Raw genomic sequence first — 23,609 nt, 5'->3', positions numbered from 1 at the left:
AAGTCATCGATACATGGAAAGGGCTATCTAAATCTCGTAACAAGAAAGCCCTGGAGCAATATGTCCAAGGACAGACTCAGCACGTCAAGAAATTAGCAAAGGTGAGTTGCGCAAGTCCAAGCCGCTCGATTTATCTGATCACCGTCGCGCATAGTTCCAAGAGTCGTGCGAGGGCTGGTTCGGCTATTCGTCTATACGCGAGAGTGAACGCCTGGAGGGCGAACGTTTCGAATTGTATGCATCCTTCAGTCAATCATTGTACACGCTGTTCATCGATCGTCATAGCGTCGACTCCAAATTAAGATCACTGGGGTGGGGTGCAGAGCTCAAGTTCCTTGGGCGAGGCTCAATCTCAAGAGGCCTACTCTCAGTCATGAGAAACTATCCACTAATGAATACACATGGACCGATGACCGAGCGTCGTGCGTAGTGCGAGAGCTTTCCGTGCACGTATGCCGTTACTTACAGATGTACCCAGGTTGGCGGGCGATCCAGGGAGAAATCCTGGAGTGCATGCAGGAGATCCGAGAGGAACGCCGTGCTTACAAATGGGAGAGCCGTATGTACAGACGCTGGGAGGCCTTTTATGTGGCAGGCCGCAAGCTTCTCAATCAACACTTAGCAGAACATCCGGAGTTATGGGCTTATGGCGTGGACATGGATGATATCGCGCTCACACCAGAAATCTGCGAAATCATGAACCGGCCTGCGAAGGAATGCGTGCATCAGCATAGCTTCATGGCGCTGCAAGCGCAGGTGGGCGCGATTCTGGAGGGGTGGAGATCACGCGTATGCAACCAACTACGGGACCTGATGCGCTCCACCATGCGATTCCCACAGAATGTCGACCCGCTAGAACTCGCGGCGACAACGTTTCGCTGCGGAGATTGTGTTCAAACCTGTCTGTTCTTCCCGAACGTGGTGGCCCACAGCTGCCAGCGCGTGCGCTCCTCGGTAACCCAACAAGACACGTATCCCCAGTCCTTGCAAGATATCATGCGTCCATTCTTAATGCGGCTTCGTGAATACAAGTTGTCTGAACCGGCGTGCCAAATCGTACGGTTCTGTGGCAAAGATCCGGAGACGACGACTGCAAAGGAGATGGATGCCCTTGACATCAGACTTGCTACGCAAGGCAGCGCAATTATGACCTGGCGCGCCGCGGTGAGTGGAATCGAATGCTCTGACCGAGTAGTCCTTGACAATTATGCAACTTGCCGATAGATCATTGAACAAACACAGTCAATCACGACATGTCGGTCTGGCGAATTGCTGACTCGACGGATACGGCCAATGCAAAGAAACACGAGTCAAAGCTCATGCAGAACAACGCATCATGGAGTTGCCGCAAATGCATACCGCCATGCCTCCATTCCGATCTAGAAGAGTATCTTGAATACCAGTGAGTCGTCCCATGTTAGTCCTGCGATCTTCACCGCTCAATCGCTACTTTAGCCATGGTGTCGCAGAGAAAGAAGACATGATACCTGTATTTTTTCTAGAGACATCTGTGCGAATAGCGCCTACAAACTCCGATTGCCAGACTTCGAGGTAGTTAAACTGATCGACAGAGACCAATCATGTACTAGTACGGATTGAACGGTATGCTGCTGCTATTGCTGTGCATCCTTGTTATTGTCGAACGACCTATATGATGCCATGGTTTCGCGAAATAGAATACTATACGCGTCCTGAAAGGCTGTAATACGAGTCGCCCCAGGCGGGAGTCGCATTTACGCGCCAAGCACGTGATCGTGTTTTGACCGGTAGGCTCTTAGTGTCAACCCACTCCGAGTCTGTTTGTACGATCTGTATCATACCATAACACTCCAGTCATCTGTCCGCATGGTGCGACGCAACAAATGATACTTCCCCTGTCCCGTCAGCCCCGTACTATTGGCCATGAATAGCCTGGTGTCTGAGACTGTTACTGTGAACTGGAGGTACATCGCAGAAGGCGGCTCGGCCATCGTCTTCTCCTACGTTGGTCCGGTGCATCCATTGTTCACCAACAAAGTCCTTCGTCTGCGCAAGATCGCGGTCAAACCAGCCACAATCGACGTACCCGCACCTGCCCCGCGACGGGGTGACCTTGACGATCCTGTTATTGCCTTCCAGGAGGTGGCCATACGCCGACTCGTTCCAGACGAGTTTCTGCCGCATGTCCAGGTCGTGAAGGTTGACAAGGCATGGGTGCAGCTGTTGGCTGAAGCGGCAGAGGCGAGTCGTCCCGAAGCAAGGAGAGTGGAGGATAGGGTCGACACAGACAGAGAGACAGCAGTCCTCGCCGACAACCTGATTGGTGGATCTGGTTGTGCTGTCGAGATCAAGGTGCGCGTGTCGCTTTCTGTGCGCTCAGTTGATAATCTTGTCTGACTCGTGGTCTCCACAGCCAAAGTGGGGCTTCCTCCCTTGTCCTGACCTCTTTTCCCCCACCACTCGCTCGATCAAGACACGCACCTGCCGCTTCTGCATGCACGCACGCATGAAGGGCGCCGCGGAGAAAGACGTTCCATCCGATTTTTGTCCCTTGGACTTATATTCAGGCAACGAAAGTCGTGTTCGCGTAGCGCTCCGTGCGCTGTGGGATGCGTGGGTACGAACGGAGGGTGGTATAAACAACCTCAGGATCTTTGCGAATGGACGCGTCCTCAAGCCGGCGTCAGATGTATGCACATCTCGCGGACGTTGCGCTCTAAGAATAGTCTCTGACCTTCTGCTCTAGTTGACATCACTCCAGTCTCTCCTTGCACCTGCGACAGAGGTCATGCCGGACCCATCACTAGACACGCTCCGCACTCAGTTCTGTGACGCGCTCCTCCCCTTCCTCCTAAACACCCCCGTTCTGCGCTTACTCTCCTTCCGTCAACGCACACTCGATCCGCTCGACATCGAGGGCCTCTCTGCATTTTGGGGGCGCATACACTCGGATGATGAAAGCGACCCGCCTCTCGGCTTCAGCGAAGCGGAACCCACACCAGAGGAATGGACGCGCTTCATTGATAAGTACCTCGTGGTATGCGACACTTGTGTCGGCGTGAAAGCCGAGCCGGAGCCTAACAAGGCGGAGCTCAGGTATCACTGTCTGGCTTACTTGCTCTCAGCAACATTCAAGGACTGCTCACTGATGATCCGTATGGGAAACCGAGCTGGCACCGTGTCGCTAGACGGCGGCGCGGGTGATCCAGTGGATGCGGACCAGCAGGACCCACATACACGCGCGATCGCGCCGTCGGAGGTGAAGCTCATCGATCTGGACATCAAAAGCATCAAGCGTCTGGCAAAATGGGAGAAGCTGGATCGAGAGATCGCGACCGCGCACGCGCAGGTTGAGGCGCCTCGAACATGCGTGGATTCTCTTGCGGGAATACGCATCTCCCCATGATGAAAGGTCCACACGGCTACATCGAATCGTGAAATGAGATACTACGCTTCAGGACATTGGCCAGAAATTATGGATGCCGGCCACAGGTGAGCATGCATACGTTCATGGGTAAAATTCCTCATTTGCTAATAGGTGATTATATCGTTGCCATGATTGACTGCGTGCTCAGTTATCGCACTCAACGAACCATGAACCAGTAGAAGCCGACGGTGTTACTGACTGGACAGAGTACGTCGGCTGTGCGTCGATATCATGATCGAAACACGCTGACCACTCGGGCTGCAGCCTTCCTGAGCGACGACTCCACCCCTTATCTCGTCGAGTAGCAGCCGGTGTATACCACATAACGCTACGTTGTGATGCTTCGGCGAGCTCACAGGTGGACGGGTGCTTCCTTGGTGGAATAAATCATCGATTATATCACATCACCGTATCTCCACATCATGCCCTCCGAAGACAACTGTTCGGGCTCTGTGCTTATGTGGCGCCATGAACTCCGACTTTGATATGTGGCCTATTGTCCGATGGTAAGCACGAGACATGTTACGGATCATCAGTCTAGCGTACTCACCGAGTCGCAAACGTTGTTCGCCGTAATATGTCTTGTGATTACAGATCCGTCTCGCCTGCCTCTAGTTGGGCGGCGTGACAAGCGCGGAGGCCAGCTAGCGGGGCTGTGGTCATTGTTCAGCTGGCTCAGGTACGTCCATTAGCATGAACTCTTCGTCTTGATCGAACGAATCGCTATCGTTCTCTTGGGTGAGGTCGATGACCTCTGACTCTTTGGTCGGCTCTTGCGCGTCACATGAATCACAACGTTCACTCAAGAGACTTCGGAAGGACTCACCACTTTCCACATTTTGGATTTTTGACTTCAGGAAGGTCAGGGATCGGCAGATCCATCTCTGCATTTTGGACCGTGACACCAGGCCACAACGGTCACATTTCAACGTCAGCTTGCGGTGCATCTCGGCAGGCAGGCGCGTCTGGTGTCCCCGGCTCTGTACATGTCTTGTACGAATGCCTGGTTCATCGTTCAGCGGTTTGTCGCAGAATTTGCAGGTGCGCTGCCAATTTCATCCAGTCAATAGGGGTGATGCACAGGGAACTCAAAGAAAATGAACCCTCTGTTTGTCGTTCTCCGCAGAGGACCCAGACCATGTAAGTGGATCTAATTGTGGCCGCCGGGAAATGCTTGAGGTCGCCATCGTTGAAGGAGAGCAGACATCCGTCCAGATGATGCCCGGGTCATCCTTTGCGACTACTGTGAGTTCGGGATCTGGTTCGGGAAGGACGATGCACTGAACCTCGCCATAGATAATGATCGACTTCTGGGGCTGTCAATCAATTGTCCGATTGTCCTTCTTGATATCGACATTGCATATCCCGCAATGCCACTATCGCGGAACGTCAGCTGCTTTGGATCTCTCAATAAATGTGGGGGGGCCGTACCCGTCTCCCACTTGGGGGCTTCCCGCTCCCGCCCCACCGACTCATTCTCCTTCACGGCCGCCTGTGCTGTCGGCGCCGTCTCCTCCGCCTTCGCTTCGATGGGCATGTCCGCGCCTGCTTGCGCGGCGGCTGGGCGTCTTGCAGAGGCTCACGGCCCATTGCCCGCTTGACACCCGCCTGCTGCGCTGCAGGCGGCTGGGGCGCAGGTGTTGGCATTGATGCTAAGCGATCAGGTCGCCTGGGAGCGTCGGCGGTAGGTGGCGGGGGTGCGAGTGCGGACGCCGGAAGGTCGCCCTCGTCCAAATGATCCTTGGCGGCGCTTGAGCTCACCTGAGGCTCGATGTATTCATCCATCTCGCCGTCGCTCTCCGTCTCGCTGTCGCTCTCTGTCTGCCAGCTGTCTGTCTCGTCGCCACTGTCACTCTCGTCGCCGCAGTTACTCCCGTCGCCGCTGCTGCCCTCGTCGGAGTCGGAGTCGTTATCGCCGTTGCCGTCACCGTCGGAGTCGGAGTCGTCGTTGGATTCGTCGGAATCGCCGTAGGAGTCGGAGTCGTCGGAATCACGGTTGTCATCCGAGTCAGAGTCATAGCCGGCGGTGAGGTCAATGACCTCTTGTTCGAGCAGCAACCTCGGATCAATGGTTGCTCCGTCCGAATTGGGGAGGCGTCGTAGGGTTCCTTCGTAGTCGAAGTCAAAAATAATGATATGATTGGAGGGCATTGTGGTGAGGCGGGGGTGTAGACAAGGGGTGTGATCGAACACAGGAGTGGTCGGCTCGAAGTGCGTGGTAGCTGGACGACGGTCAAAATTCGTGCGCGCAGGACAGCGGAGACATTGTATAAATGGCAGATACGTGCGTACCAAAAAGGCTAGCAGCATGGCCGTGGACCTCGTTATGGGACAACACGGCGGGCACAAGCCTTCCGTGCGCTGGGATCCACCGTTCTGTAAGGGGGCTGTTGAAAAACTCCCACTCGTGATCGGTGCTGCTCGCGTCGTGGATGCTCCTTTTGTCATCGGAGTCATTGTCTGAGTTGTCAGAGTCGTAGCCAGTGATGTGTCTGAGTTGCTGTCTTCTCGCGGCTCGGCCTCACGGACGGGTCCGTTGTCCTCGGTCTCAACCTCGCAGTTTCTTCGTAGTTCACTACTACCCGGATTCGTTAGCCGTCTTAGATCCCGAGAAGAAGACGATACATACGTATTTATGCGACACACTGTGAAGGCAGAGGCATCTATCACCGCGAGCTGGAGCGTATGTCTTCTGGCCTCCGCTGCCTTCCTCGGACGACCAGCAGAATTTGACGTGTCCTGTCGCCGCTCACGAAGACACAGGTAAGCATCCAATTACACAAAAGATATAAGACAACTCACCGCGTTTAGTGATGTCTTGATTGACTGCGTACTCAGGTCATCGGGCGACCTCGACTTGAGACCAGCAATATACCCAGAGACACGCTCTGCAGGCGACGACGAGCGATAGCCACTAGCAGTGGGGAGGTTGGTGAGGATCATTGCGCACATCAAAGTGGTCGCTGTGAAGTTACGTGCCCCTTTTATATGCGTAGCCCGCAGTTTCTCAGGAACTGGCTTCCATTGTGACATCACAATAGACAATGCATGGATGACTTGCATTGAGGCTGCCGAGTGGTTTGACGTGCAGGCAAGAATCACGCCTTTGTCAGCCTATCCTGGATAGCATTCTTGTTGCAAGTGCGGCGCGTCGCCATGATCAATCGACGCGACGCGACATATTTCGACACGTGATCGTTCTGTATGGATGCCAGCTTCGAGCGGCTGGGGCCATCTAAATTGAGTGCTTCAGGATGCTTGACTACGTAGAGCCCGTTGTTGTCATGTAGCGCAAATAATGATTTAGTGAGACTGAATCACATCTACGGTCTAGACCGAACAAACCCGGGCATTATCCAAACGTTCAGACACTACCGCTGCGCCCCGAACCAACAGTCCTTCCTCACGAACATCCATCTCATCTTTCATACTTTGCACCCCAGACTTTCCATCTTATTCCTGATCACCATGCTTTCCATCAAAGTTACTAAGATCGCTGGTCGATCTGCCACCACCGAGAAGAAGGGAAAGAGTACTTGCGCATCTCCCCGCTGCACCGTCGGGTCCTGCAGGCCAGCTACAACCGCAGGAAGATGGCGGGTCCGCCTCGTCGCACTCCGTTGTCGATCATGAAAGCGACGAGTAGCGACAATCCCAAGGTGACTGATACCCCTAAGCTCCCTGCTCACGAGCCTGACGACGCATCCAAGTCGAGTTCTTCCGCGGATACCGCCGAACAGACGCCTCAACGCCGCAGGAGGGCCGGGGGCACCGTCTCAGAGTTCGGACCTGAACCAGAGTTTTCCGAGGAGCTCGCTCGTCAGTGGGGCTGGACTGACGATTCCTGGGAGTATATGAGTCTTCATCGACTCACCTCTCGCGGTTGGGTGCGCATGCGGGAGCCGATCGACGATTTCGAGAGGGGGATAATGGGCCTTCTTCCGCTGCCGCCAGACGTGGTCGAAGTTCGTCTTGAGGAACGCCGGAAGGAGGACCTGGAGATGTTAATGAAGCGGCACGGCGTGAAACCACAGGGTACATGCGAAAAATGTCGCGAGAACGGGTTGACTGTGAGTATTCCGGACACGCTCCTCGCCACGTCGCCTTCAAGCTGACAGTATCATATAGTGCGACGGTACCCGTCCTACTTGCACCGCATGTGACCTGTGGGGCGCAGAGTGCACGTATACGCTGACATCCACCGGCGACGACATTCGGCGTGCGCTCTTGCTGAAAATGAAGGCCGAGATTGACGAGGCTACAGAGCAGTTCGACAAGCTTGCCGTAGAAGCCCCCAAGCAGGTAGAGGAGCCCACCCCGCGCGATCATTGCCCGGAGCGGATACCGACATCAAGGCCGAAGACGCACAGCCCAGGAGAATCAGACCACTCCCGACGCGGAGGAAGGCCAAGTAATCTGTCTTAGTGTCGTGACACAGCACGAATACTGATCATTGTCCACCAGGACGGTCGAGCAGCCCAAGCGACATGCGTCGCTGGTGCTCATCCTTCGCTGTCGACGACGACGGACGAAGTCCCCGTCCAATCTCCGGGCAGACAAGGCGAGAGCGTCGACGAGCCGATGGTAGTCTGCAAGCCCGACTCCATCTGCAGCTTCCCCCGCTCATTATGCCGTCCTGTCTGCGTCGTCTTCAGCATCCAGCTCTTCAAGCCCTCCCTGGTCAGCACCCCTGTGGACGAAGATGTGCCGATGGTGGAAGTCGTCAAGCATGACGAGGTGGTAGATGCTCCACCGCCTGCGACAAAACATCACGTATCCGTTGTTCAAGGACGGGACGACGAAGCGAAGGAGGCCGCCTATGCGCTCCTAGGGCTGAGCAAAGCGCCTCCCAAGCCTTCGCCCACCAACTGTTCCCCGGCACGAAAGCCTCAGCCAGTCCATATGAAGAGCCGATCACCCGTGGACCTGCCGCGAGCCTGGCAGATCGCCATCATCCACATCCCGGAGATCGTGATCACCCCTCCCGCGAAGGAACTGGCGACGGTCGAGATGATCACAGCGCTTCTTGCCAGGCTGACACTCAACTCCTTGTCAGCAGCGGCAGCATGAAGGACGCAGGTCTATTGGCAGCCAAGCCGTGGGTGAGCAAGGCCCGTGGCGTTGGGGGAGGCGCGAGGATGTCAACGACGAAGACGAGGTTGCGCAGATGTTGGGCGATTTGGTGGACGAAATGTGCGCCGTCGGAAGTGCTTAGGGAGCGGGACTTGATGCCGTGGTTGATGGAGAGGATCGAGTTGGGTTTCGGATTGGATTCGGACGCGATATGGACCGTTTTGTTGTCTCGGGTTTTTGGCTGGACTTGCGCTTTTTGGACGGTTCTTCTGTGTTCTGGACACGGACACGGACCCTAGATACGAACTGTAGACACGCTCTTGGACTTGTTTTACACTGATGGTTCAGATTATTTGCAGATCCGAGGGCCCGCACAGACGTCAAGCCGACAAGACGAGCGCACGGGCCGAGGATGGGAGGAGGGAGCCGGGGGCGAAGGCATACAGCCGGAGACATCGGGTACGTAGCAGCCGCTTTGCGTCCACATATGCCGCTCCTCTGACAACGAGTGTCCTCCAGAGGTCGCGCTTCGATGGGCTTCGCAGCGTCTGCGGGAGCAGCCAAGGGTTGGGGCCGACCCGAGGTTTGCGAGCAAAGACGTAGCCTGCCATACGCGCACAAGAGGTGAGCTCGCATGTCGCCCGTCGTCAAGGAAATCTCTTGACCTTTGCATCCATTCGACAGGCGACATCACGACGACGCGAATGACGACTTCGAGCCGAGGACGAGGGCGGGACCGCGGAGACCGACCGGGCGTACCATCCGGGGGCGTTGGGTACGTAGCAGTTGCTCTGTGCCCACATATGCATTCCTGACACAAAATTGATCCAGAGTCGCGCTCCCTCCAGCGCACCTCGCAGCGTGCAAGTGAGCTTCCGAAGGTTGGGGGGCCGGCCTGACAGTTGCGAGCTTGTAGCGACAGCCACCGCATACGCGCGAATCGTAAGTCTAGCTACTCCACCGATGCGGAGACTTGCTGACTTTTGCGTTTCGTCCTACAGGACCGACCTCTACGAGCGACTTCGAACGCGGTCCGCGTCTGTCGGATGGAGAAGGAGGGGATGGATGGGACAGGGTTGAGTTGAAGGATTTGGGGGTTGGGAGGGCTGGACTGAGAATGCAGGGACGGGAGAACTGGACTGAGAGGACTACGCTGTTGGAAAGGTTGCACGTGTAACGCCTGGAGGTCGGGATCCCGCGCCAGAATCGGATTCTCCCTGCGTTCATTGGAGGCGTCGATCTTGATTTGCGCAAAATAAGCGACATACCACTGGGCGCTACCTGCACAATCAACGCAGGGGTGAAACAAATGTAAGCTCGACATGAAGGCGGATGTACCTGCATCCTGTCTGAGTGTGGCCAATAATGTGAGACGTTTGAGACCTATATGCTGCGCACTGAGAGGATGCAAGGCGCTAGAACGACACAGCATGGCGTTTCTTCACCGCATGCGTGCGGTCGGACCTTGCCAGCATATCCCACAACACCTGCGCTCGTCGAACTGCGTCGTTTGCAGACAGTTGTCGTACACGTAAGTTTGTCGACAAGGTGACAGTCTAGAAGGTGCCAGGCGAAGAATGCAGAGATGGCAGCATACAAGGAACACAGGATGTAAAGCTTGACATCGGACCTACTTGGAGCCATCTTCACCTGATTTCCAGTCACGACGAGGCGCCGCGCTGTAGTATTCCAGATCTATAAACATAGACAAAGTCAGCGATAATTGGGAAACGCAACTGACTACACACCTCAGTGCGCGCAGATACCGCGCGTTTACCGGAAGACACGGTAGTGCATACAACGTTCAACGTGTGTCCTCTATGGCCAAAATTACAGGTCTTCAGGCCGTGAGGCGAGCCGCAGTAGGGACGTACAGTTTCGCTCCGGCGTGAAACGTCGTGTTGAGGGATTGCGAGACGAGGTCGAAGGCACCTTCAGTGACCAGAGCTTGAACTATCAATGTCACCGATGTGCAGCTATATGCAGAAGTGTGAGCAGACAGTCCGATCGTGGATCCATAACGACGGACTCACGCGTCCACGAGAAACGCCGCGCAGCCTCCATGCATCATATTGTGTGCGTTGCACATATCTACCAGAAGCACATAGTAAGTCGACCGGTCGTGTCAGTCACAGTACACGCTACCATGAATGCACTCACCCTGCGATACGGTCACATCAAACACAACACGCGCATGCGTCCTCCCGTCCTCCGTCCTCTCGAACTTATTGCACACTATCATCCGCATCTGCATCATGACCGAGTCCCCGAACTGGCCATCGCGGTTGAACGCGGCTCCTGCGCGTGCTACGATCTCCTTGTGCTCTGGGGACAGATTGCAGTCGGCGTCCTTGACGATCTCCCTGGCGCGTGCGAGTCTTGCGTTCAGAGGTTTAGACGTTATTGGCAAGCTGCTGCCTCTACACCTCGGGCACGCTGGTGGAGGTCGTCAAGAGAGGTGCTGAAGCGGAAGGAGGATGGCAGCTCGCGCAAGAAGCATGATTGAGGGTACTGACACTCAGTGACGGCGCTCAGAGCTCTTTCTGCACTTGGCCTCCCAATCGCGGAGGCGCGTCGCGATCACGCGCACCGCGTCCCAGCCACCGGCCCACTGTCCCACGCGTACGCTACACGACGGTCGTCCTTCCGCGTGTGCCACTGATCTCTCGCTCATCAAGTAACTCCGTTTGCATATTCGCAGATGCCGTTTCTACGTGCTGCTCTTGTGCAGTATCGCGTTATCTCCATGGTATACATCGGCTGCTGGTACGAGCGGAAGTCGACAAGCAAGAAGTTTCAGCGACTTTCAATCCAGTCGGACGCGATAGTACCGTATATATGAACTGTGGTGAGAGCAGGTACTTATATTCACTTGGCTGAATAAGACGGGCTCGGCGCGTGTGGTGAATCCAAACCAAGATCACACTTTGTCCGTGCAAGCCCGTCGGCCGTAGTGCGCAGTCTCTGATCTACGCGCCAGCTTTACCAACGTTTACTCAGACAAGGTAGGTAAGAGACATCGATGATTTGGTATCCTTGTGTGCTCACACAGATCATCTGCACCCCCATCCACTCGCTTGACTACATCCCGACACAGGCGCTCAAGTAACATGGCCTCAGCAAATCATCCGCACGACGGCACAGCATGATGCCATTGATTCTGCGCCAGAAGACATATACATAACAGGTAGCGAGATGTCGCTTGTTCCCCGCACCCCACACACCCCACACACCCCTAGTGACCCCAGATCCTCACCATGTCGAGCACCATGGTGCCGCGTCCCGCCCTTCACTCTGTCCGGTTCGAATTTGCGGAGGACTTCATTGATGAAATGAAGCCGTATGACAGTCCCTTCATGACCTTCACCCTTGGCATGGCCATGGATTACGTCTCGTCCCCCTCCTCCAAAAGCAAAGACCCAAACACAACACCAAAAATTCCCCCAGAGAACGGCACGTTCCACGCGATCTTCGACGGCGACCGCCTCATGTGCGCATCCCTCCCTTTCCTCTCGCTCCTCACACTCACACTCATGCACCACCACGCAGACTAGTCCTCATCCGGACTCCCCTACGACCCGCCCACTTCCTCGGCTATCCCTCTCCCCCGCCCGCGCCCGTCCTCAGCACCGCCTGTGCCCTCCTCGCCAAATCCGTCCCCATCAGCTCGTTCCGCCACCATATCGGCGGCCCACGCGACGCAGTGACTGCGCTCCTCTCCTCCCTCCCCGACCTCATCACCTCCCCCAAGACCTTCTCCTCTATCGCGTGCTCCGCGAGTCTACGCACCCTCCCCGCGCCCACGCCGAGTCCGCAGCCTGTAGCTGGAAGCGGGATGCCGGCATGGACGTACCACATCCGTATGGGGACCCCGGAGGATGTCCCGGCGTCATGCCTCTCGTCCGCGAGTTCTCAGCGCTCCTCTCGACGGGGCCTCCCCCGCCCGACAGGGCAGTCGCAGACACGCGCGCCGCGGTACAGGCAAGGATGCTCTATGTCGTCTCCGCAGAGGGAGGTCATGCCGCGCCCGGCGAAGAGACAGACGAGGGGAAGGCAAAGAGGGAGAGCAGCTCGCGGGCTACCTCCTCCTGGGGTCCGCGACGCTGCGTACGGTCATGGTCCGGCACCTCTTCGTGCACCCCGCCCACAGAAGACGCGGGCTCGCCGAGACGATGGTGCGCGCCGTGACGCGCGCATGTCTCGGTGCGTCACTGAGTCTGAGTCCGAGCGGGGCGGAGGCGAGCGGTGACGCAGCCGTCCGTGTGGACCTGCCGGGCTGCGGGGTGAAGCGCTCGGTGTGTCTGTTCTACCAAGATCCTGGAGCGGCGAGGATGTATCGGCGCTGCGGCTTCGTCGTGGACGAAGACGCGCGGGACCCTGCTACTGGGGAGAGTCTGTGTTACGTCTATGAGCTGAAGGATATCATCGCTCCGTGAGTACTGAGATTATCTCGGCATATAGCTTACCTCTGCGCGCATACCTCGACGAACAGCACTATGGCATCGCCTGTATGTAGGTGTCACTGCGTGCAGAACACTCGATTAGCTGGGTATTATCTCTGATGGCGGGAAAGTATCATTTCACTCCGCTGGGTCAGATCGACGTCGTTAAGCGCCAACTGTCCGTCGCCTGGGTGCGATTGTTGGTAACGAGACCACCCATGGGGAAAGTCTTCTGACGGATGCAAGAAAGAACACTCATACAAGACCGGACGGATATGATCGAGAAGACGAGTAAGTAGCAGATTCCGTGCTTCGTTGTCCACTCATGCCTCGTCCCTGCATCACGGGTACGTCGGTCTCGATCCAATGTAGTTCCAACGCTCACGGCCGACCTCGTGATTAGGCTCGCGTTACCGGTCGCGATTGGCTCTCGAAGGTCTCCAAGGATGCTTTAACATAGACTCCGACTTCATTCAGTCATCAATCAGACTCATCTCAATTCACGAAGGTTCTGCTCTCATTGAGTGAACTGGCTCCGATACATCTCCCGAGCTATACTTACATACATTTCACGTCATGATCCTCTCATCAGGACGGCGACCCAGGGCTGCTAGCGTGTTCCATGGAGATACCTCAGGGACGCGCGATAGGCGTGCCAGCCCAGGGCGGGCCATATTGCGACAGCGATCCTAGACCCGGCGATGCTCAATCCGCGAAAGGCAGCGCGCACAAGGGCGAGGCGCGTTCACGGACGCCCCAGGAGCGGATCCCCCTGCCGGCAGCACCTCACCCTGCTCGCGATCCGGTCGAGCTCGCAGTCCTGGATCACCGGTGAGGCACCGGACGACGGACTCGGACGTCCGACGCGCCCTGTCAGTCAGCAGCGAGCCACACGGCGCCCCCACGCGTGGGGATGCTGCTCCGATCGAGGATAGCCTTTTGCGCTGGCCTTCGCGAAGAGGGGAAGCGGTGGCAGACTCGGAGGACGCACAGACCTCGGCACGGACGCAGGACGATCGGGGGCCCCACTCTGGCTGAGGGCGGAGGCGGGGCGATCGACGACGGGGTCGGAGTCTCCATGATCGATCGGACCATGTACTCGGAGGACAGCGGTCCCGGAGGGGCGAATGTTCCCCCGCTCACCGGGCGCGTGCGACGCGGTGCCTCCGTCCAGACACCTCAGCCCGCCCTCGCTCGGAGCCTCGGAGGCAGCGAACCGCGCCGCGGACGCCGGAGCGCAGCCAGTGCGGGGGTTCGCATCAGCTTCGTGGCCTAAGCGACATTGGAAGACACTCGGAACACACCATCCGGTATTCGCGACGTTAGCGAGCATGCACGTTCCTCCTTGACGCGGGGAAATCGGCGCGACATGCGGGCACACTTGTGCACCAGCCGCGCGTTCACCACCCGAGCAGTGACGACGCACAGACCATTCATAACTGCAGACGAACACTGAGACAAGTTAGGGACAATAAAATTACTCGGCACTACGACACCCACCCAGTAACGTTCTCTCTCTATACTACTACTTCATTACCACAGAACACGCCGTACCAATGGCGTATCATAGACCCGGCAGGTGCAGACCCGTAGTAAACAAAGTATAGGTGTGATGTAGGCCGTAACTGTATTGGTAGATGGAGCGAGACGATGAGTCCGAGAGAGGTATGGAGTATGTAAGTTAGTTCTATTTCTGCCAGTAGTGAAAGAGATCGTTGTGTTTATGGACTTTTGCTTCTCGTCTGCTTGACGTACCTCATCCCCAGTGCGGTGGCCCGGAGCGCCAGCACCGTGCCGCTTAGATGATGCAGTAACCGCCGTCGACACGGATCTCGGAGCCCGTCATGAAGCGGGACGCATCGGACGACAGGAAGACAACAGCGCCCTGTATAGTCATCAGTACCAACAACGGCAGTTACTCCGGGGAGAAAACTCACAGCCAAGTCCTCTGGGTCTCCCATCTGAAGCGCGGGTTGTCAGCATTCGCGTATCATTCCAATGCAAATTGGCTACTCACGCGACCCATTGGTGTCAGGCTCTCCCACGTTTTCTACAGAAGCACAGTCAGCCTCTGAGTATAGGTTGTACATCACCCCACACACCTTAAGCTCCGTATCGTGCGCGAGAATCGTCTTGGTGAGCTTGGTGAGCATGTAGCCGGGGCTGAGAATACCCGAGTGAGCAGACGCAGAGACAGACGCGTGACGTCATCGAACCTGAGGCAGTTGACGCGGACTCCCTTCTTTGCCCACTCCACCGCAAGAGAAGCAGCCATGTGCTTCACAGCTGCGCGATAGAAAGAGAAGAAGTGAGTCTAATGCCGACCAGGGCAGTCCGTCCGACGCTGTCGGCGACTTACCGGCCTTTGCCGCGTTGTATGGCGTCTGCGGCTGGGGAATGTTCACGATCTGAAGCGCGCGTCAGCGAGGCCGCACAGGAGTACACAGGCCCAGGGACTCACGTTCGCAGACATGGACGCGACGAGGACGATGCTGCCTCCTCCCTGGGGTATCATGTGGCGCGCAGCTTCCCGCGCGGTGAAAAACGCGCCGTGCACGTTGATATCATACAGGCGCTTTATCCGGTCGAAGGGGTAACTGAGATCCGCCCCACGTCAGCACCCGCGCCCACACACCCCACCAACGACGCGAACTCACTCGAATGCGGAATAGTTCTCGACAATTCCTGAACAGCACGGACGGTGAGGGCATATCAGTTTTCACAGCCATGACGACCATGACACGTTGATGACGCACCAGCGGAGGCCACGACCGAGTCTATGCGGCCGTACCGGTCCATCACTCTCCTGTACGCCTGCTGCACGCTGATCTCGGACGAGACGTCGCAGCCAATGCCAACGATGTTGTAGTCACTCGGGTCCATATCACTGTCAACTTCACACCTTATCAGCACGCCGTTGAGCACAGCGACGAACGGATTCCTGACCGCATGACTCCTTCACGAGCTCGTCGGCCGCCTGCTGTGCCTCGTCCTCCTTCAGGTCGAGGATGGCGAGCTGTGTGCAGCCGGACTGCGCGAACGCGCGACAGAACTCGTTGCCGAGGCCACGGGCGGCACCGGTGACCATGCAGACCTGTGCAGGGAGACGTTGAGCGACACGCGGCGCAGGGAACGCGCATGTATGCGCACTTTGTTGGCCATGGAGAAGCCGGGGAGGGTCTTGACGACCTTGGCCTTGGAGGCGACGGCGCTGTCGATGCTCTCGAAGCGTCTCTGGAGGGCATGGTGGGGGTGTGGTGTGCGGCGGGAGACGAGGGCGAGGGAGGTCGACGCCGGGCGAGCGACACTGGGGAGGGCGCGGGCGACGAGGCTGGACATGGTGCGCTGGTGAGGGCAGGGAGAGAGGATGGGTGGCGGTCAGGAGAGGACTGGATTTTATTCGGAGCCCGCCCCGCTAGAGACCAGGAGACGCCTGGAACGCAGAGGCGGAGCCAGTCCTCATTCGCTCGCGCTCCTGGACACAACCGGACCCTCCACCCAATCACCGCCTGCCCCGCCCCCACCTGACCCCACTCAAGCCACCGCCACTGTGGCTGGCGCCCGCCTGTCCCAGCACGAGTCTGCCTCCCCCGCCCCGCCCGACTCGCACGCAGCTGAGCATGCAAAGATATCCGTTTAGACATAGGTATGGACGACATGAGGGTATCACAGCAAGTACACAATAGACTCGCGCTAGACTAGACAAATAGTACCAGGGCCTCGCGGCGGCCACACCGATTATACAGCTCGTCAACCGATCCGAATGTAAGCAACGAACATAGACTGAGAATGACAGGCGACAGTGAGGGACGAGAAACACAGAGAGATAATAGGAATAGAGAGATGATGTAGGTAGTCAAAGGCCGACAGGAATAACAATGAGAGGACGGCGCTCGCTCGGAGCGCAAATGCAGATGATGTGAGAGAGATGAGGAAGAGGAAGAATGCCCGCTGAGGGATCAGAGACACGCGAACTTGCTCTTGCGCTTTTGAAGCTCGAGCGTCCGGCTGTCTAGTTGCGCCCGCGCTCGCTCTTTCGCCCGCCGCTCCTCGTCGAGCTGGTTCGCCATGTTCTGCTTCTCCTCCGCTACCGACCGCCGCACGTTCGCGACCTCGTTCCGCGCGTCGCCCAACTCTGCCCTCAAGGCGGCGACCTGTGCGTTGAGGCTGTCTCGCTCGCGGGCGAGCTCCGTGGCCTGCATCCGAGCCTTGCGCACTGTGACGAAAAAGGTCGGATCAGCGATCGTTCGTCACCAACCCTATTCGCACCGGAACAGAAGAGAAGCTCGGAAGCGAATACTCACGATTTTTCTCCGCATCGCCAACCGAGGACTCGAGCGACGAAACGAGGTCGATGTGTGCCTGCAAGTCGCTCTCGCAGTGCATGAGCTGCTTGTTCAGCGTCTTGATCATCGCGTCCTGCTCGTCGATATGCTTGGCCTGTTGTTGGATCTGCGTGGTCAGCTTCTCACTGGGAGGGCCCGTGGGAGTCGGCGGTCTTTGGACGGTGCGAGCGAAGTTGCCGGAGTCGTAGGCGAGTCCAGTGGTGTGTCACCGCCGATGGGACTCAGCATAGACGACGAGGTGCTCATTTGTTGCTCGTGGAACGAAGGTGCGGGGGGGATAGGTACTGTCGGTGGAGGCGCAGGCGGCGGTAGCTTCGTCGGCGACATATTGGAGCGTCCGAATCCTTGCCGCATACTCAGTGTAGGGCTCATGACAGCATGGGATTGGAGATCCCGGAGTAACGCATCTTGCCGGGTCTTCTCCGCTGTCAGTTGTCCATCTCGTCCTTCGTGTGCTGGAGATCCTCCTGCAAGTCCGCGATCATGCTGCGATGCCGCTCGAGCTCGTCCACCAAGATTGTCGCTTCGATGCCTCGCGCACGAGCTCATTCGACTGGTTGCGTGTGTTCTCGAGTTCCTGTCGAAGCTGGACAATCTCAGATGCGAGCGTGTCCCTCTCATGGTTAGAACTGCTCATTTGTTGATGGAGCAGGCCAATGACGTCCGTCTTCTGCTGAAGAGCCTCCTCGTGCGTGCGCCGCATCTCCTCGCGCGCATGCACGTACTCGTCTGACGCCGCTTTATACGACTCGAGCTCCTCCAGTAGAATGTTGTGATTCTGCTGCAGGCCCTGCACTTCGTCGTCCCGTTCCCGCTGCATCTCGCTCAGCTGCAGATCGTGGTCCTTCCGCAGTGCAGCGACTTCATCGGCGTGCATCTTTTCGAACTCGGCAAGAGCGGACTCAAGGCGCTCCTTTTCTTCCGCGAGAAGCTGTCCTGTGCGCTCCCCAGACTCGTCAAGGCTCTGACGATGCTGCTCTTGCAAGGCCACGAGTTCCGCCTGAACAGCGAAGAGGCGTTCTCGTGTTCCGTCTTAAGCCGTGCAACTTCCTCGGCATGAGAAGCCATCAGCGAAGTACGCTCCTCTTCGGCCTGACTCTCTGCCGTAGCAATGGCCGCGTTATGAGCGTCCTGCAAGCGAGCGACCTCCTCGGCGTGTCCCTTCTCAACCTCTGCCAGAATCATCGCTTGTTGTTCCTTGACACCCTGCACCTCGGCCTGCATCTGTTCCTGCAGCTTCGCACTTGACGATGTCGACTCGGTCCGGCTCTGTTCCAGCTCGGACGTCAGACGGGCGATCTCGTTCTGAGACTCTTCCTGGAGCCTGGCTACCACGTCCGCATGCTCTGCGACGCGCTTGTCAAGCTCCGCACGGTGCGCCTCGTCCTTGCTCGCCGCCGCCTGCTGTTGTTCGGCTTGAAGCTTGGAAAGCTCGTCTGCTAACGCTGCCTCCTTGGCATGCAGCGTTTCCGCATGACTCGCCGTCAGGCGGTCTTTCGAGCTGCGATACTGCTCCTCCTTAGTCGCGAGAGCCTGTGCATGCTCGTCCTTCAACTTCTGGATGTCCTCGGAGAACTCTCTCTCCTTAGCGAGGGCGGCGGATGCATGCTCGTCTTGGAGGCTCTTCAACGCGGTGTCCATCGCAGACGCCGACTCGGAGAGAGTACCTCGCGCGCATTTCAGCCATCCGCATCTCACGCGCATGCTCGTCGCGCAAGCGCTCCACCGCAGTCGCCGCCTCGGCAGTCTGCTTGTCCAGGCCTGGGCATGTTCCTCGCGGAGTTTGGTGAGTGTCTCGTAATACTCCTCCTCGGTCTTGTGGAGGGTCGCGTTGGCCTCGTCCTCCTTCTGCTTGACAGCATCGGCATGCTCACCTTCAACTTCGAGACGGAAGCTTCGTGTTCTTGCCGAGAGTGCTCTAGGAGATCGTCGACTTCTTGACTACGACGTTGAGCCCCTCCTCGTGGTCGGCCTTGAGCTTGCCGAAGGCGGCTTCGTGGTCCTCGCGCGCCTTGTCGAGAGTAGAAGAAGCCTGCGCAGTTGCTCCTGAAGCCCCGAGATTGCACCGGAATGCTCCTCCTTCAACTGACCAATGAGGCGTCAACCTCAGCTGCCTTCGCGCGGAGAGCTTCTTCGTGTTCGGCTTTCAGCTTCTCAACGTCCGCTGCATGCTCGGCCTGAGCACGCTCGAGCGACTCCATGAGCTCCTTCTCGCGGCTCTGGGCTTTATCCAACGAGTCGGCGAGCTCAGCCTCACGCTGCTGTAGTCTAGTCGCAGACTCGACGAGCTCTACCTCATGCCTCTCGAGGTGCTCCAGCCTTTGCAGATCCTCGGAGTGCTTAGCCAAATCTTCCTCGTGCTTCTTACTGAGGCCTTCGATCTCACTCGACATGTTGAGAGTCTAGCCGAGGTAGATTAGCTTGCATCTCAATCCAGATCCTGATGACAACACACCTGATCGCGGGAAAGGACGGTCAATTCCTCGAACTGGCGGCGAACTTGGCTGAGTTCGGAATTGAGGGTGTCGACCTTCTCACGGTGAGCGGACTCCTTCGCAGCCATCGAACTGTGGTGCGAAAACAAAGATTCGCTGATCAACGCGTGTGATGGGCATGTGGAAGATATCAACCACTGACCGCATAAGCTCATTAAGCCTCTCGAGGTTCTCGTCCACATCGGAAGTGGGAAATCCGTCCTCAGACACTTGAATGTGAAGACTGTGGCGAAGGTCTTTGAAGTGAGACAGCGTCCGCGGCGACAAGTTGAGGCTGGTCTCCGGCGAATGCCCATTCAAAGTAAGGATATTAGGAGGAGGTGATCGTTGCAAGTCGGCTAGGGCCCCCGCTCGGTCCTTGTCCTTGAGCGATGTCTCGAGCACAGTGATCTCTGATTCCCGATCTTTGAGGACCTCCTGGAGGCGCATGATCTCCTTCTCCAGGCTGGCCACAGAGCGCTCGTTTGATGAGACGTTGAGAACGGGTAGAGAGATCGACAAGTTGGGACGCGAGCGGGAGTGAGATAGGGAAAGGGAGCTACTCGTGCCATGGCTAGAGATGGACGCATTGCGCGACCTGGCCGATGATAGCTCCTGCGAGAGCGATACAGACGGCGGCAATGACCTAGAAGAGACAGAATTGACCGTTAGCACCATCACGAATCCGGCAGTCGTGGGATCGCACCTCGAAGTAAGAGATTCGCTGGAGCCCGCCTGGTGTTTGGAGAGCCCCCTTCTGGCTGAGCCGTTCCCGTTCAGAAGCGTTTCGCTGCCCGCCTTCGGGCTTCCTTTTCCCATTCTCCTCCTAGGAGACAGGTCAGCCGGCCGATCTTCAGACTCTGAGAGTGCAAGCGGGGCGTTGACCTTGGCCTCCTCCAGCTGAGCCGCAAGGTCTGTGATCTCCCGGAGTGCGTCGTGATACTTGGCAGTGACGGAAGAAAGATCCGCGAGCGTCGCCGTGTGAGTCTGCTGAAGAGTGATGAATTGCTCCTCCGCGGGGCTGGTGCCGTTAAGCAGGGACTTGCCACCGAGCGTGTCGGTGCTGGCAGCGCTCCTGAGCGACGGCGGGACCGACTTGGCCTCGAGTTCCTTTCGTGCCTTCGCGACTTCGCCAACGAGCTCGTTGAGACGCTGCCGGTCCTGGTCGGCCTCCTTCATCCTCGCCTCCCACTCTTCTTTCTTGGCTTCCAGATCGCGTACCTTCTGTTCGCGCTCCTCCAGATCCGTCCGCCAACTCTCGCCGTCGCGCAGAAGCGCATCAAGGCGCGACTGAAGGACCTCGGCTTCTTCACGCCTTCGCTCGCACTCGCGCTCCAGCTTCTCTAAAGTGTCGCGCAGCGCGAGTACGGACTCGTCAGCGCGGGTCAACCGGGCTTCAAGATCAGCGATGTACTGAGTGTTGTACGAGTCGGAGTCCTTGTATCGAGTGATCTCGCGCTTTAAATCGGTGATGGAACCGCTGGAACTAATAGAAGTCTCGTCGTGTTGCTTGATTTTCTCCTCCAAGTCGTGGATGTATGCCTGAGTACGAGTAGCACTAAGCCGAATGACACGTGATTGTCTGCACTTACCTCGTTGGCAGCTTCACGCTCCAACAGTTTCGACACCCTGGACTTCAACTCCTCGACATACAGCTCGGTCGTCGACTGCTTCTCCACGAGCTCCATGTACTCTTGGTCCTTCTCCTCGTAGAGGTCGTTGGTGTGCCTCAACGCAGCGCGATTCAGGTTAAGCTCTGCCTCCATCGCGCTGATCGTCTTCTCGTACTCCTCGATAACAGGACCGACGATCTCCTCGTACTTCGCTGTCCCGGACATGTGCCCCTTGGACGAGCGCTGCTTCTCCGCGAGTTCCCGCCGAAGACGTGTGAGCTCCTCGTCCGCTCCACGAATTTCTCGCGCATGTCCTCGTAGTTGCTCTGGAGCTCCGCCATCTGCGCGAGCACCTTCTTCCCAGCGCCGTCAGAGAACTCCATGCTGCTGCGCGGGGTAGACACGCTAGATCCGACAGAGATCGTACCGCCCTCCTTAAGGACCTTGAGCTCCTTCCGTAGACGAGTAACGGTGCCCTGGAGCCACTCCAAGTCGTCCCACCCTCCTCCTTCTCGTTCATCACTGCGCGGTTCTTGATGTTCCGGGCCCGGTTCGCGTACTTGAGCGTGTTAATGGTCTCGCCCGCGTTCCACTCTGTCGGACTCACACACGCAATCATGAGCGTGTGCGCATTCCCACCGAGGGAGTCCTGTAGCAACCGCGTAAGTTTCGAGTCGCGGTACGGGACGTACGACGCCGTATGCGACTTGGCGCGTGCAGGATCCCCGAGCGCTGAGATGACATTCCCGAGCGCGAGCAGTCCGCTGTTGATGGAGATACCCTCCTTGATGCGGTCACCGGCGGCTCCCGTGCGCTTAATCTGTGCGAAGTATGAGCATCAAGGTGTGTACAACTAGAAGCACACGCACCCGCTCGGAACCAGCTAGATCGACGAAGTGGAACTTGGAGATGACCGTAACCCAGTCGCCATCGCCATCATCCGCGGCGTCTTTCGCGTGTCCACGATCCGGGGACAAGAATCCAAGCGAGCTTGCTGGACGCCCACCTCTGCCTATCGCAGACTGGAAGCTTGGTGTCGATGGCCGGCCGAACGTGGGTGACGATACACGGTTGCTTTGGGACGAGCCGTACATCGCGGTACCCGGTCGCGCGATCCGCGACCCAGGGCGACCGCCAGGCGGTAGGGGTGATGATGACCGAGGGGGCGGCTTCGAACCAGAGTACTTCTTCTGCGTGAGCGTCAAGGAGAAGATCGCATGTGAACGAGACGACTGTGCGTTCATGTCTGTCTCATTTGTACGGCGAATCGCTGAACCCTGTTGGATGAGACTACAGTGTGTCAACACGGTATGACGATCACTATACGACGTAGACAACTCACCTCATGACCTCACTCGGACCCCGTACGCTGACCTCGCGCAGCCCTTCCCAAAAGATATGACCTTGCTTATCCTCTCGGATCTGCACCTGCTTGCCTCCTCCGTCCTCCATATTCAGGAGGTCGATCAGATCCTCGTTGTACAGCTCGATAAACGAGCCCCTCAGGCTATACTGCCACGAGTCACCACGCTCCTGCTTGAGCTCTTTACACCGGGCGAATATGGTGGACACGGCACGGGGGATGATACCCATGCCGTTGGACGGGTCGTTGGGATTAGCGTCAAGGTCGATACCAGTCATGGTGAAAGTCTTTCCACTGCTGGTCTGACCATACGCGAGAATAGTGCAGTTATAACCCTCAATAAAACGAGAGAGGAGAGGTTGGGCGGTGGTCGTGAAGAGGGCATGTTGAGTCGTCGCTGGCGGATGTACTTGATCGAAGTTGAAGGCCTGCTTTTTGGCGGAGGGTGCAGCGGGTGCAGGTGCTCCCCCGCCAGCAGCTGACGAGACAGGGTCCACGGTGACGGTGGTGGATGAGACGGCATTGACTACAGACCGTTGGAAACGAGCGGGGGTGGAACTGGTGTCCTGAGTCGTCGTGGGGCGGATACGGACCGCTGCGACGCGCTATGAGCGACCTCGGTGTGCAAGGACGAGCAGAGCGTACTCACCGACTTGCACGGAAGTCGTGGCCGCGCCCGAGGATGCTGGCGAGGGAGCCATGTTGTATGTCGACGTCGTCGACCGCGACAAGCGCGTTGCGCGGGAAGGTAACAAATTAGTAACAACGCGCTTGCTCGAACGTCCTGATGCGCAAACACGAACAAATGCCTGCATCGGCTTCCTCCGGCGCTGATCGTCTCGTTGGCAGTGGCACCAAGTGGCACCTCCTCTTACCCGCCGCGACAATCGCT

General features: G+C 57.5%; 9 protein-coding genes across 9 annotated transcripts; 5 read left to right on the top strand and 4 right to left on the bottom strand.

Annotated features, from left to right (window-relative positions):
* Positions 1-679: 679 nt before the first annotated feature.
* Positions 680-1,602, top strand: B0H18DRAFT_1001803 (uncharacterized protein; the record flags this gene model as incomplete). The annotated part of the gene is made up of 3 exons (XM_048028322.1): positions 680-1,168; positions 1,243-1,402; positions 1,503-1,602. Exons 1-3 carry the CDS (start codon positions 697-699, stop codon positions 1,597-1,599), a joined length of 729 nt encoding a protein of 242 aa, XP_047894631.1. The 5' UTR covers positions 680-696.
* A 300-nt stretch (positions 1,603-1,902) lies between these two features.
* On the top strand, positions 1,903-3,385 carry B0H18DRAFT_1084611 (inositol-pentakisphosphate 2-kinase; the record flags this gene model as incomplete). Its single annotated transcript, XM_048031815.1, has 3 exons — positions 1,903-2,331; positions 2,393-2,668; positions 2,741-3,385. 3 exons carry the CDS (start codon positions 1,903-1,905, stop codon positions 3,383-3,385), a joined length of 1,350 nt encoding a protein of 449 aa, XP_047894630.1.
* A 209-nt stretch (positions 3,386-3,594) lies between these two features.
* On the bottom strand, positions 3,595-6,349 carry B0H18DRAFT_1103922 (uncharacterized protein; the record flags this gene model as incomplete). The annotated part of the gene is made up of 12 exons (XM_048032597.1): positions 3,595-3,899; positions 3,957-4,178; positions 4,233-4,452; positions 4,510-4,664; positions 4,838-4,966; positions 4,990-5,146; positions 5,168-5,296; positions 5,447-5,628; positions 5,699-5,866; positions 5,932-5,981; positions 6,036-6,145; positions 6,209-6,349. 11 exons carry the CDS (start codon positions 6,347-6,349, stop codon positions 4,066-4,068), a joined length of 1,554 nt encoding a protein of 517 aa, XP_047894629.1. The 3' UTR covers positions 3,595-3,899; positions 3,957-4,065.
* Positions 6,350-6,999: 650 nt separating this feature from the next.
* Positions 7,000-9,973, top strand: B0H18DRAFT_1210449 (uncharacterized protein; the record flags this gene model as incomplete). The annotated part of the gene is made up of 12 exons (XM_048036369.1): positions 7,000-7,476; positions 7,535-7,708; positions 7,782-7,817; positions 7,871-8,410; positions 8,463-8,588; positions 8,839-8,938; positions 8,999-9,103; positions 9,164-9,254; positions 9,311-9,346; positions 9,396-9,421; positions 9,481-9,760; positions 9,818-9,973. The coding sequence occupies 11 exons, from the start codon at positions 7,000-7,002 to the stop codon at positions 9,654-9,656; spliced, it is 1,887 nt and encodes a 628-aa protein (XP_047894628.1). The 3' UTR covers positions 9,657-9,760; positions 9,818-9,973.
* On the bottom strand, positions 9,608-11,109 carry B0H18DRAFT_265655 (uncharacterized protein). Its single transcript, XM_048037334.1, has 6 exons — positions 10,640-11,109; positions 10,513-10,570; positions 10,354-10,455; positions 10,228-10,297; positions 9,818-10,174; positions 9,608-9,760 (listed from the first exon to the last, which is right to left on the bottom strand). Exons 1-5 carry the CDS (start codon positions 10,734-10,736, stop codon positions 9,863-9,865), a joined length of 639 nt encoding a protein of 212 aa, XP_047894627.1. The 5' UTR covers positions 10,737-11,109; the 3' UTR covers positions 9,608-9,760; positions 9,818-9,862.
* A 540-nt stretch (positions 11,110-11,649) lies between these two features.
* B0H18DRAFT_1001779 (uncharacterized protein) lies at positions 11,650-12,076 on the top strand. The gene has a single exon (XM_048028321.1). The coding sequence runs from the start codon at positions 11,737-11,739 to the stop codon at positions 12,031-12,033; it is 297 nt and encodes a 98-aa protein (XP_047894626.1). The 5' UTR covers positions 11,650-11,736; the 3' UTR covers positions 12,034-12,076.
* Positions 12,077-12,530: 454 nt separating this feature from the next.
* B0H18DRAFT_1001778 (uncharacterized protein) lies at positions 12,531-13,001 on the top strand. The gene is made up of 2 exons (XM_048028320.1): positions 12,531-12,891; positions 12,960-13,001. Exons 1-2 carry the CDS (start codon positions 12,595-12,597, stop codon positions 12,993-12,995), a joined length of 333 nt encoding a protein of 110 aa, XP_047894625.1. The 5' UTR covers positions 12,531-12,594; the 3' UTR covers positions 12,996-13,001.
* A 1,150-nt stretch (positions 13,002-14,151) lies between these two features.
* B0H18DRAFT_907085 (uncharacterized protein) lies at positions 14,152-16,329 on the bottom strand. Its single transcript, XM_048041511.1, has 12 exons — positions 16,072-16,329; positions 15,868-16,015; positions 15,678-15,815; positions 15,579-15,606; positions 15,383-15,518; positions 15,281-15,329; positions 15,138-15,207; positions 14,939-15,084; positions 14,859-14,882; positions 14,677-14,806; positions 14,422-14,614; positions 14,152-14,341 (listed from the first exon to the last, which is right to left on the bottom strand). The coding sequence occupies exons 1-11, from the start codon at positions 16,258-16,260 to the stop codon at positions 14,455-14,457; spliced, it is 1,218 nt and encodes a 405-aa protein (XP_047894624.1). The 5' UTR covers positions 16,261-16,329; the 3' UTR covers positions 14,152-14,341; positions 14,422-14,454.
* A 551-nt stretch (positions 16,330-16,880) lies between these two features.
* Positions 16,881-23,418, bottom strand: B0H18DRAFT_1084609 (uncharacterized protein; the record flags this gene model as incomplete). Its single annotated transcript, XM_048031814.1, has 16 exons — positions 16,881-17,137; positions 17,226-17,373; positions 17,394-17,687; positions 17,809-18,267; positions 18,315-19,118; positions 19,142-19,183; positions 19,216-19,299; positions 19,358-19,669; positions 19,723-19,834; positions 19,905-21,283; positions 21,334-21,603; positions 21,627-21,839; positions 21,878-22,174; positions 22,224-22,644; positions 22,697-23,312; positions 23,367-23,418. The coding sequence occupies 16 exons, from the start codon at positions 23,416-23,418 to the stop codon at positions 16,881-16,883; spliced, it is 5,760 nt and encodes a 1,919-aa protein (XP_047894623.1).
* Between the last annotated feature and the right edge of the window lie 191 nt (positions 23,419-23,609).

The sequence above is a fragment of the Fomitopsis serialis genome (genome assembly GCF_022376445.1).
Source record: "Fomitopsis serialis strain Sig1Antser10 chromosome Unknown B0H18scaffold_25, whole genome shotgun sequence".
Taxonomy (NCBI): Eukaryota; Fungi; Basidiomycota; class Agaricomycetes; order Polyporales; family Fomitopsidaceae; genus Fomitopsis; species Fomitopsis serialis.
Note: the sequence above shows the minus strand (reverse complement) of the source record. Positions and strands in the feature narration are given on the sequence as shown.

Coding starts and splice junctions, on each gene's coding strand:
- B0H18DRAFT_265655 (XM_048037334.1), bottom strand. CDS start 10,736: ATGATGCAGATGCGGATGATAGTGTGCAATAAGTTCGAGAGGACGGAG. Junction 10,456..10,512: donor GCGGCGTTTCTCGTGGACGC/GTGAGTCCGTCG, acceptor TTCTGCATATAG/CTGCACATCGGTGACATTGA. Junction 10,175..10,227: donor CGGTATCTGCGCGCACTGAG/GTGTGTAGTCAG, acceptor CTATGTTTATAG/ATCTGGAATACTACAGCGCG.
- B0H18DRAFT_1001779 (XM_048028321.1), top strand. CDS start 11,737: ATGTCGAGCACCATGGTGCCGCGTCCCGCCCTTCACTCTGTCCGGTTC.
- B0H18DRAFT_1001778 (XM_048028320.1), top strand. CDS start 12,595: ATGGTCCGGCACCTCTTCGTGCACCCCGCCCACAGAAGACGCGGGCTC. Junction 12,892..12,959: donor GTCTGTGTTACGTCTATGAG/CTGAAGGATATC, acceptor CTGCGCGCATAC/CTCGACGAACAGCACTATGG.
- B0H18DRAFT_907085 (XM_048041511.1), bottom strand. CDS start 16,260: ATGTCCAGCCTCGTCGCCCGCGCCCTCCCCAGTGTCGCTCGCCCGGCG. Junction 15,607..15,677: donor CTCGGTCGTGGCCTCCGCTG/GTGCGTCATCAA, acceptor CGTGCTGTTCAG/GAATTGTCGAGAACTATTCC. Junction 15,208..15,280: donor ATACAACGCGGCAAAGGCCG/GTAAGTCGCCGA, acceptor TCTATCGCGCAG/CTGTGAAGCACATGGCTGCT.